The sequence below is a fragment of the Gallinula chloropus genome (assembly GCF_964237585.1).
Source record: "Gallinula chloropus genome assembly, chromosome: 26".
NCBI lineage: Eukaryota > Metazoa > Chordata > Aves > Gruiformes > Rallidae > Gallinula > Gallinula chloropus.
The window spans coordinates 3,683,756-3,695,109 of NC_140111.1; the positions used below are offsets into that span (position 1 = coordinate 3,683,756).

General features: G+C 55.8%; 2 protein-coding genes across 2 annotated transcripts; both read left to right on the top strand.

Moving 5' to 3' along the window:
• Positions 1-525: 525 nt before the first annotated feature.
• LOC311201074 (tektin-3-like) lies at positions 526-4,924 on the top strand (the record flags this gene model as incomplete). Its single annotated transcript, XM_084275380.1, has 7 exons — positions 526-912; positions 1,386-1,469; positions 2,780-2,850; positions 3,064-3,207; positions 3,836-4,058; positions 4,289-4,443; positions 4,708-4,924. The coding sequence occupies 7 exons, from the start codon at positions 526-528 to the stop codon at positions 4,922-4,924; spliced, it is 1,281 nt and encodes a 426-aa protein (XP_084131506.1).
• A 1,765-nt stretch (positions 4,925-6,689) lies between these two features.
• On the top strand, positions 6,690-11,082 carry LOC311201075 (tektin-3-like; the record flags this gene model as incomplete). Its single annotated transcript, XM_084275381.1, has 7 exons — positions 6,690-7,076; positions 7,550-7,633; positions 8,933-9,003; positions 9,217-9,360; positions 9,989-10,211; positions 10,442-10,596; positions 10,866-11,082. 7 exons carry the CDS (start codon positions 6,690-6,692, stop codon positions 11,080-11,082), a joined length of 1,281 nt encoding a protein of 426 aa, XP_084131507.1.
• Positions 11,083-11,354: the final 272 nt, after the last annotated feature.

Sequence of the window (11,354 nt, forward strand, 5' to 3'; positions counted from 1 at the left end):
ACTGGGTGTTTGGAATCTTGTTTTGGAAAATGGAAGGGAATGGTGGCATCCATTTTCACTTCTCTGACAGTGGTAAGAGGGATATTAGTGGCCGTAGGGTGTTGTATAATCCCTTGTGTTAGGGGAGCGCCGAGCGTCCCTTGTGTTGCTGAGCACCCCTTGTGTTGCTGAGCACCCAGCGTCCATGGCAACGTATCTGTGTCCCTGCTGGCACCTGGCACCGTGCACCCCGCAGCGCCCATCAGTGCTGCTACTGAGCTCGACAGTGCAGCAGCGAGTTTGGGTTCTCCCAAGTAATCAAGTGCAGGAGCTTCCTGAGCGAGGTTGTCTTCCATTACCACCGTGCAGGACACAGAGCGGCATTCCAGAATGGAGCTGCCGACGCTGTCCACCCTCCCAGGATCAACCCCTGCCAAGTTTTTGCCCCCTATAAGCATGGGTCTCAGCTCTAAGAAAGGCTTTCCTTCCTCCCCCTTGTCTCCGAGCTTGAGCCAGCCCTGGATGCCCAGGGCCACCAACCCGACTATGGGCTCATCATGCAAAAGCTCCGAGGGGGTAACCCCCCGTGAGGCGCTTCCTTCCATCTCCAGCAGAGCAGCCCCGGTCACCCGATACACTCCCGGTGACTGGCACAGGGCCAACCTGGCCAACTCCAAAAAGTCGGAGACTTCCCGGCGCAAGGCGGAGCTTCTGACAGCTGACACCTCCCGCTTGGTTCAGGACAAATACCAGCAGACAAGGAAAACCCAAGCCAAAGCCACCCAAAAGCTGGGAGAGCGTGTCAGTGATATCAAATTTTGGAAATCCCAGCTCCGCCAGGAGCTGGATGAGATGATCGGGGAGAACAACGCCCTCATGGACGCCATGAAGCGGCTGGAGAGAGCCTTGGTCAAGACGGAGGCCCCTCTGCAGGTAAGCGCCCTGTCCAGGGGGCTGCCAGCTGTAGCCGTGCAAACATCTCATTATTTTTCATTAATTAACGACCATTGGTTAGGTTAGTAACCAAGAAATCCCTTGCCACCTGCTGCATCCGCTGTCAGCACGTGCTGAGTGCATCAGGCCAGTACTTGCTGAACCCAGTATGTTTAGGAGCGGTGTAGCCAAAAGCCCGGTATGTGAGAGAAAAGCCCAGGCCTCCCGGTGAGGCCCTGGTGAGGTCAGTGTCGAGCCTGACACAGGGCCCTGCCCTGAGCTGGGGTGGCACCAGGGCCACTTGTGCTCCCCCCTGGTGTTGCTGTAACGCTGCCGGTGCAGCTCAGCACCTCGCTGCTGCTGCTGCCCTGGGCCCCTTTGTCCCCTGCTGTCACCTCTGCACCCACCGAGTGGGACTGTCTCTCTCGGGAAGCCTGTCCCTGCAGCCAGCACTGATGGCATGTCCCCAACAGGTCACCCAGGACTGTCTGCTTCACCGGGAGAAGCGGATGGGCATCGACCTGGTGTGTGACGATGTGGAGAAGCAGCTCTTGGTGGTAAGTCTGGCAATGCTGATGAGGCCTTCGAGTTCTTTCCACCTGCCCTGCCCGAAGCAGGTTTTGCAGCCCAGTTCCCTCACTGGTGCCTGGTGGAGTGTGAAGCATTTCCTAGAGTCATAGAATCCCAGACTGGTCTGGGTTGGGAGGAACCCCAGTGATCAGAGAGCTCCAACCCCCCTACCACAGGCAGGGCCACCAACCTCCGGGCCTGGATCTACACAAGGCTGCCCAGGGCCCCGTCCAGTCCGGCCTTGAACACCCCCTTCGATGGGGCACCCACCCCATCCCTGGGCAGCCTGTTCCAGCCCCTCACCACTCTCTCTGGAAAGAATTTGCCTCTAATATCTCATCTAAACCCACTCTCCTTCAGCTTCACTCCATCCCCCTTGTCCTGCCAGGGTCTGTTCTTTAACAAGCTGATTCCCCTGCTGTTCCTCTGCTCGCTTGAGGGACTGGAATGCTGCCAATTTCAGCCTTCTCCAGGCTGAAAAAGCCCAGCTGCCTCAGCCTCTCTTTGTAGGGGCCCTGTGATCATCTTTCTGGCCTTCTCTGAACCTTCCCCAATGGTTCCCCATCTTTCTTGCATTGGGGCCCCCAGATCTGGACACAGGACTCCAGATGGGGCCTCATGAGGGCAGAGCAGAGAGGGACAGCACATTAGTAAGGCACAACCTTCCCTTGGGGAAGCCGTGCTGGCTGTCCTGGATCACACGCTCCTCCCTCATGTGGTCCAACATGTCATCCAGGAGGATCTGTTCCATGATCTCCCCAGGCACAGAGGTGAGGCTCAGCGGCCTGTAGTTCCCTGGGTCTTCCTTGCTCCCTTTCTTATACACGGGAGTGACGTGACTGTTTCTCCAGTCCCCGGGGACCTCACCTGACAGCCACGACTTTTCAAATATGATGGAGAGTGGCTCAGCAGCTACGTCAGCCACCTCCTTCAGGACCCTGGGATGCATGTCATCCGGCCCCATAGACTTGTTTGAAGTGGGACACGTTCTGGCTGTGCTTTTCAGCTGGCTCCTGCAGGCAGGAGGGCTTAATGATGGGCTTTGAACAGGAATCTCCTGAGTATCTGGAATGTGACAAATGTGTGCTGAAGGGAGCTGAGAGCAAGACAAGCAAGACTGGTGGGGACTGGCACCAAAGCCAAGGCCATCTGCTCTTGTGCCCCGTAGATGGGATTTCTCCCGGGCAGGAAACCATTTTGGAAGCAAACAGGGCAGATGCTGTTGTGGGATGGGGATGAGCGTGTGCAGGGCAATTGAGCATGGATGCTGATGGGATGGTGCTTTGCCTCTGCCCAGGAAGTGGATGTCATCAGGTCGTGCCAGGAGAGGCTACGGCGGTACCTGGATCAGGCAGAAGCCCGGCTCACGTAAGGAGGCACTTGCTGTTGTAGTGAGACCCCAGCAGACCCTCCCTCTCCCCTCACCCCACAGGTGTGAGCCGCATGCAGGCTCCCAGGGAAGCAGGCGGTGCTGCGTGTGGGGGCACGTAGCTGTCCGGGGGGAGCTGACAGGTAGTGGGATGGGGAGGAAACTGTTGCACCTCTATGTCCCCTGTGACGGTGGCTGTTTGTGTCTTGAAGGTCCAACAGGCTGGCCCAGCATGAGATGGAGAAGGACCTGGCCAACAAGCAGGTGGCCCACCGCATCGATGATCGGTGCCACCAGCTGAGGAACACCTCCAACGGCATCAGCTACTACCAAGGGGTGGAGCGTGTGGATGCCACGTGAGTGCACGCTGGGCTTGCCTGTCCCCAGGATGCGCGGTGCATCTCCCTGGCAGGGAGCTGCTCTTCCCCAGCTCGCTGTAAGGACGCATGTGTCTGCATGGCATGTCCTTCCCCCCGAGCGACCCCCACCTCAGAGGGGACCTTTTTCTACGCTCCCCATAAAGGGAGAGCAACCTTTGGCTTGGAGCGGGATGCTGAACATTGGGTGGGTGAACGCGAGCCCCAACTGGTTCAGCGTTCAGGGCTCAGAGATCAGCCTGGAAACGAATGCAGTCCAGCCCCTCTGCAGAGCTCATGGAGTTGCTGTGTGTTCCCAAGATGTGCCAGTGCTTGCCTGAGTGCTCATCATTGGCGGCAGATCTGGGGGGTTACACTGCATGCAGAGGGCCTGGTAGGGAGTGGGAATGACACAGACGATAGAGAGATGACGGTCTGAGGCCAGAGTTCAGCTGCCTGAGGGTGCCAGGAGTTGAGCTTTGGGATGACAGTAAAGGAACGGTGACCTGAACCAGCCCTGAAGAGCAGAGATTTAACATACTTCAGTCCCTGCTGCTCCCTGGAAGGCTCCATGCCCTGAGCAGCACAGGCTTAGACAGACTTCTCCTTTCCATCCCCTGCTCCCCAGGATCTCAGTGCCAGAGTCATGGGCCAAATTCACAGATAAGAACATCCTGCGCTCCCAGAGCGAGCGGGCAGCCTCTGCCCAGCTGCGGGACAAGATTGAGAACCTGCTGGTGGTGACGGGCAACGAGATGCGGCGCCAGTTCAGCTGTGTGAACGTCGCCTTCAGGCACCGCATCGCCGAGACGGACGAGGCCAAGAGGAAGATCCAGGACAATCTGAGCAAGGTAGACTGAGGCCCTCCCTTTGGGTGGGACCCTGCTTAGAAACCTCCTCTGCTGTGACAGCACGGGCAGAGAGAGGCCTTTCCCTCAAGAGAGGGGAGGATCTGTGCCTCTGTGGCAGAGCAACAGCAGGCTGAGCCCACTTACGATCCTGGGTTTGATTGCAGACAGGCAGAGGAAAGGGAACTGAGGTGGTCACTTGAGAATATATGCACATGTCTTTCTCACTCCAGACGCTGCAGGAAATCTTCCAGCTGGAAAGGACCATAGAAACCATCCACAAAGCCATTCGAGACAAAGGGCGTCCCCTAAAAGTGGCTCAGACACGGCTGGACAAGCGCAGACGCAGACCCAACATGGAGCTGTGCCGGGACACTGCCCAGCTCCGGTACGTCTTTCCATAAGTGCCCTGCTCGTGCCTCTTCTTGGTGGCATGAGCTGCTCCGGGAGACATGGCTGAGCACTGCCAGAGTCTGACAGACAATCCTGTCCTCGGCTTAAGCGTGTCCTTGTCTTTCCCACATCTGCCACAAATGGGGGGTCCCAGGTAGTGGGCACATGCCAAGGGGCCCATCAGCAATAACATGCTAGAATAGAAACCACCCCCACCCCGTGATGGGGCTGCTAATGTGGGCATATTTTTGTTTTCCAGCCTTGTCAGTGAGGTGTCTGAAATCGAAGAGACGCTGCAGAGCCTTCAGCAGCAGCTGGGAGATGCCGAGGATGCGCTCCAAAGGCTGCTCCATGCCAAGTCGGTCTTGGAGCACGACCTGGCCGTGAAAGCCAATTCGCTCTTCATCGACCAGGAGAAGTGCATGGGGATGCGCAAGGCCTTTCCCAGCACGCTGCGGCTGCTGAGTTATGTTTAGGCTGGGCTCAGCTGCACTCTCAGCAGCTGAGGGATTCCTGGTTTTGCTCAGATAACTTCCCTGTTTTGTGAACATGTTTTAAATTAAAGAATAAGACTTTTTCTGTTACATGGGCTGCTGGGATGGTTTTCCCTTTCGGTTTGTCTTTTTCACGGTGTGCCAGAAAGGATCTGAAAATATCCTGGCTGCTACTAATCATACCTGCACCCCAGGCATCGATCCCTTCTCCTCTCTTTCATTTTTGTGGGGCTTTCCCCTCTTTCCTTCTCCCCCGCCACCCCCCATTTCATCACCTCCTTCTGCTGTCGTCTTGGGTGTTTTTTTCCATTTCACTCATTTCTCTCTGCTGTCTTCTCACTTTTTGTGGCATCTGCAAAGTGGAGCTTTGCTTCTGCTAACACATTTCTTTGCTACCCCCGATTTGCTACAATGCCAACTCCTCACCTACAACAGAATCTGTGCAAGTGGATGTACACCCCCCAGTAGGAGACGCACACCACACAAGAAACAGTGCGAGGCACACACAGCATACAGTAAATACAGTGCCTGTGTACAGTACAGTATGCACAGGGTCTACAAAAAGCACCGTGATGTCATGTGGATGACATAAAATAGAAGAGACACCAGCCCATCTGTACCATGAAAAGACATGAAGGAAAAGGCATAAAATAGAACACGAGACACAAAATGCTCTCCATCAAATTAACCACACAAGACTGCACAATTGGTTACCCTATTCACCCTGGTGTTCTGAGAGGATAAGGCTTCTAGAGAGAAAGAGATGAGGGCCAAAAGAAGCATATTGGGAACGTCCTTTGAGGACAGAATCTATATAGACTCAATTGGAGTTCCTCAAGGGGTTCCTGATGAATTGAAGGCTAGGAATTGGATTGCTACAGGTTTTGAATCATTCCTTTTTTGGTGGGTCACAGTAAATAAAAACGTAGATTGGATCAATTCTATCTATTTTAATGAACAGAGATTCATAAATCATATGAGGGATGCTGTTAAAGGAGTATCAGAACAATGGGATGCTAATAGCAGAATGACATGGGAAAATGGGATAGTCCTAGATATGATGTTAGCAGAGAAAGGAGGAGTATGTTTTATGTTAGGGGGACAGTGTTGCACATTTATACCAAATACTACTGCTCCTGATGGAAGGATTACCAGAGCCTTACAAGGCCTTACCACTTTGGCCAATGAACTAGCAGAGAATGCAGGACTAGATACTTCTCTTACTGGGTGTTTGGAATCTTGTTTTGGAAAATGGAAGGGAATGGTGGCATCCATTTTCACTTCTCTGACAGTGGTAAGAGGGATATTAGTGGCCGTAGGGTGTTGTATAATCCCTTGTGTTAGGGGAGCACCGAGCGTCCTTTGTGTTGCTGAGCACCCCTTGTGTTGCTGAGCACCCAGTGCCCATGGCAACGTATCTGTGTCCCTGCTGGCACCTGGCACCGTGCACCCCGCAGCGCCCATCAGTGCTGCTACTGAGCTCGACAGTGCAGCAGCGAGTTTGGGTTCTCCCAAGTAATCAAGTGCAGGAGCTTCCTGAGCGAGGTTGTCTTCCATTACCACCGTGCAGGACACAGAGCGGCATTCCAGAATGGAGCTGCCGACGCTGTCCACCCTCCCAGGATCAACCCCTGCCAAGTTTTTGCCCCCTATAAGCATGGGTCCCAGCTCTAAGAAAGGCTCTCCTTCCTCCCCCTTGTCTCCGAGCTTGAGCCAGCCCTGGATGCCCAGGGCCACCAACCCGACTATGGGCTCATCATGCAAAAGCTCCGAGGGGGTAACCCCCCGTGAGGCGCTTCCTTCCATCTCCAGCAGAGCAGCCCCGGTCACCCGATACACTCCCGGTGACTGGCACAGGGCCAACCTGGCCAACTCCAAAAAGTCGGAGACTTCCCGGCGCAAGGCGGAGCTTCTGACAGCTGACACCTCCCGCTTGGTTCAGGACAAATACCAGCAGACAAGGAAAACCCAAGCCAAAGCCACCCAAAAGCTGGGAGAGCGTGTCAATGATATCAAATTTTGGAAATCCCAGCTCCGCCAGGAGCTGGATGAGATGATCGGGGAGAACAACGCCCTCATGGACGCCATGAAGCGGCTGGAGAGAGCCTTGGTCAAGACGGAGGCCCCTCTGCAGGTAAGCGCCCTGTCCAGGGGGCTGCCAGCTGTAGCCGTGCAAACATCTCATTATTTTTCATTAATTAATGACCATTGGTTAGGTTAGTAACCAAGAAATCCCTTGCCACCTGCTGCATCCGCTGTCAGCACGTGCTGAGTGCATCAGGCCAGTACTTGCTGAACCCAGTATGTTTAGGAGCGGTGTAGCCAAAAGCCCGGTATGTGAGAGAAAAGCCCAGGCCTCCCGGTGAGGCCCTGGTGAGGTCAGTGTCGAGCCTGACACAGGGCCCTGCCCTGAGCTGGGGTGGCACCAGGGCCACTTGTGCTCCCCCCTGGTGTTGCTGTAACGCTGCCGGTGCAGCTCAGCACCTCGCTGCTGCTGCTGCCCTGGGCCCCTTTGTCCCCTGCTGTCACCTCTGCACCCACCGAGTGGGACTGTCTGTCTCGGGAAGCCTGTCCCTGCAGCCAGCACTGATGGCATGTCCCCAACAGGTCACCCAGGACTGTCTGCTTCTCCGGGAGAAGCGGATGGGCATCGACCTGGTGTGTGACGATGTGGAGAAGCAGCTCTTGGTGGTAAGTCTGGCAGTGCTGATGAGGCCTTCGAGTGCTTTCCACCTGCCCTGCCCGAAGCAGGTTTTGCAGCCCAGTTCCCTCACTGGTGCCTGGTGGAGTGCAAAGCATTTCCTAGAGTCATAGAATCCCAGACTGGTCTGGGTTGGGAGGAACCCCAGTGATCAGAGAGCTCCAACCCCCCTACCACAGGCAGGGCCACCAACCTCCGGGCCTGGATCTCCACAAGGCTGCCCAGGGCCCCGTCCAGTCCGGCCTTGAACACCCCCTTCGATGGGGCACCCACCCCATCCCTGGGCAGCCTGTTCCAGCCCCTCACCACTCTCTCTGGAAAGAATTTGCCTCTAATATCTCATCTAAACCCACTCTCCTTCAGCTTCACTCCATCCCCCTTGTCCTGCCAGGGTCTGTTCTTTAACAAGCTGATTCCCCTGCTGTTCCTCTGCTCCCTTCAGGGACTGGAAGGCTGCCAATTTCAGCAGCTGCCTCAGCCTCTCTTTGTAAGGGAGGTACTCCAGCCCTGTGATCATCTTTCTGGCCTTCTCTGAACCTTCCCCAATGGTTCCACATCTTTCTTGCCTTGGGGCCCCCAGATCTGGACACAGGACTCCAGATGGGGCCTCATGAGGGCAGAGCAGAGAGGGACAGCACATTAGTAAGGCACAACCTTCCCTTGGGGAAGCCGTGCTGGCTGTCCTGGATCACACGCTCCTCTCTCATGTGGTCCAACATGTCACCCAGGAGGATCTGTTCCATGATCTTCCCAGGCACAGAGGTGAGGCTCAGCGGCCTGTAGTTCCCTGGGTTTTCCTTGCTCCCTTTCTTATACACGGGAGTGACGTGACTGTTTCTCCAGTCCCCGGGGACCTCACCCGATAGCCATGACTTTTCAAATATGATGGAGAGCGGCTCGGCAACCACGTCAGCCACCTCCTTCAGGACCCTGGGATGCATGTCATCCGGCCCCATAGACTTGTTTGAAGTGGGACACGTTCTGGCTGTGCTTTTCAGCTGGCTCCTGCAGGCAGGAGGGCTTAATGATGGGCTTTGAACAGGAATCTCCTGAGTATCTGGAATGTGACAAATGTGTGCTGAAGGGAGCTGAGAGCAAGACAAGCAAGACTGGTGGGGACTGGCACCAAAGCCAAGGCCATCTGCTCTTGTCCCCCATAGATGGGATTTCTCCCGGGCAGGAAACCATTTTGGAAGCAAACAGGGCAGATGCTGTTGTGGGATGGGGATGAGCGTGTGCAGGGCAATTGAGCATGGATGCTGATGGGATGGTGCTTTGCCTCTGCCCAGGAAGTGGATGTCATCAGGTCGTGCCAGGAGAGGCTACGGCGGTACCTGGATCAGGCAGAAGCCCGGCTCACGTAAGGAGGCACTTGCTGTTGTAGTGAGACCCCAGCAGACCCTCCCTCTCCCCTCACCCCACAGGTGTGAGCCGCATGCAGGCTCCCAGGGAAGCAGGCGGTGATGCTTGTGGGGGCACGTAGCTGCCTGGGGGGAGCTGACAGGTAGTGGGATGGGGAGGAAACTGTTGCACCTCTATGTCCCCTGTGACGGTGGCTGTTTGTGTCTTGAAGGTCCAACAGGCTGGCCCAGCATGAGATGGAGAAGGACCTGGCCAACAAGCAGGTGGCCCACCGCATCGATGATCGGTGCCACCAGCTGAGGAACACCTCCAACGGCATCAGCTACTACCAAGGGGTGGAGCGTGTGGATGCCACGTGAGTGCACGCTGGGCTTGCCTGTCCCCAGGATGCGCGGTGCATCTCCCTGGCAGGGAGCTGCTCTTCCCCAGCTCGCTGTAAGGACGCATGTGTCTGCATGACATGCCCTTCCCCCCGAGAGACCCCCGCCTCAGAGGGGACCTTTTTCTACGCTCCCCATAAAGGGAGAGCAACCTTTGGCTTGGAGCGGGATGCTGAACATTGGGTGGGTGAACGCGAGCCCCAACTAGTTCCGTGTCCAGGGCTCAGAGATCAGCCTGGAAATGAATGCAGTGCAGCCCCTCTGCACAGCTCATGGAGTTGCTGTGTGTTCCCAAAATGTGCCAGTGCTTGCCTGAGTGCTCATCATTGGCGGCAGATCTGGGGGGTTACACTGCATGCAGAGGGCCTGGTAGGGAGTGGGAATGACACAGACGATAGAGAGATGACGGTCTGAGGCCAGAGTTCAGCTGCCTGAGGGTGCCAGGAGTTGAGCTTTGGGATGACAGTAAAGGAACGGTGACCTGAACCAGCCCTGAAGAGCAGAGATTTAACATACTTCAGTCCCTGCTGCTCCCTGGAAGGGTCCATGCCCTGAGCAGCACCGGCTTAGACAGACTTCTCCTTTCCATCCCCTGCTCCCCAGGATCTCAGTGCCAGAGTCATGGGCCAAATTCACAGATAAGAACATCCTGCGCTCCCAGAGCGAGCGGGCAGCCTCTGCCCAGCTGCGGGACAAGATCGAGAACCTGCTGGTGGTGACGGGCAATGAGATGCGGCGCCAGTTCAGCTGTGTGAACGTCGCCTTCAGGCACCGCATCGCCGAGACGGACGAGGCCAAGAGGAAGATCCAGGACAATCTGAGCAAGGTAGACTGAGGCCCTCCCTTTGGGTGGGACCCTGCTTAGAAACCTCCTCTGCTGTGACAGCACGGGCAGAGAGAGGCCTTTCCCTCAAGAGAGGGGATGATCTGTGGCTCTGTGGCAGAGCGACAGCAGCCTGAGCCCACTTACGATCCTGGGTTTGATTGCAGACGGGCAGAGGAAAGGGAACTGAGGTGGTCACTTGAGAATATATGCACATGTCTGTCTCACTCCAGACGCTGCAGGAAATCTTCCAGCTCAAGAGGACCATAGAAACCATCCGCAAAGCCATTCGAGACAAAGGGTGTCCCTTAAAAGTGGCTCAGACGCGGCTGGAGAAGCGCAGACGCAGACCCAACATGGAGCTGTGCCGGGACACTGCCCAGCTCCGGTACGTCTTTCCATAAGTGCCCTGCTCGTGCCTCTTCTTGGTGGCATGAGCTGCTCCGGGAGACATGGCTGAGCACTGCCAGAGTCTGACAGACAATCCTGTCCTCGGCTTAAGCGTGTCCTTGTCTTTCCCACATCTGCCACAAATGGGGGGTCCCAGGTAGTGGGCACATGCCAAGGGGCCCATCAGCAATAACATGCTAGAATAGAAACCACCCCCCACCCCCCCCATGATGGGACTGCTAATGTGGGCATATTGTTATTTTCCAGCCTTGTCAGTGAGGTGTCTGAAATCGAAGAGACGCTGCAGAGCCTTCAGCAGCAGCTGGGAGATGCCGAGGATGCGCTCCAAAGGCTGCTCCATGCCAAGTCGGTCTTGGAGCACGACCTGGCCGTGAAAGCCAATTCGCTCTTCATCGACCAGGAGAAGTGCATGGGGATGCGCAAGGCCTTTCCCAGCACGCGGCGGCTGCTGAGTTATGTTTAGGCTGGGCTCAGCTGCACTCTCAGCAGCTGAGGCGTTCCTGGTTTTGCTCAGATAACTTCCCAGTTTTGTGAACATGTTTTAAATTAAAGAATAAGACTTTTTCTGTTACATGGGCTGCTGGGATGGTTTTCCCTTTCGGTTTGTCTTTTTCACAGTGTGCCAGAAAGGATCTGAAAATATCCTGGCTGCTGCTAAGCATACCTGCACCCCAGGCATCGATCCCTTCTCCTCTCTTTCATTTTTGTGGGGCTTTCCCCCCTTTACTTCTCCCC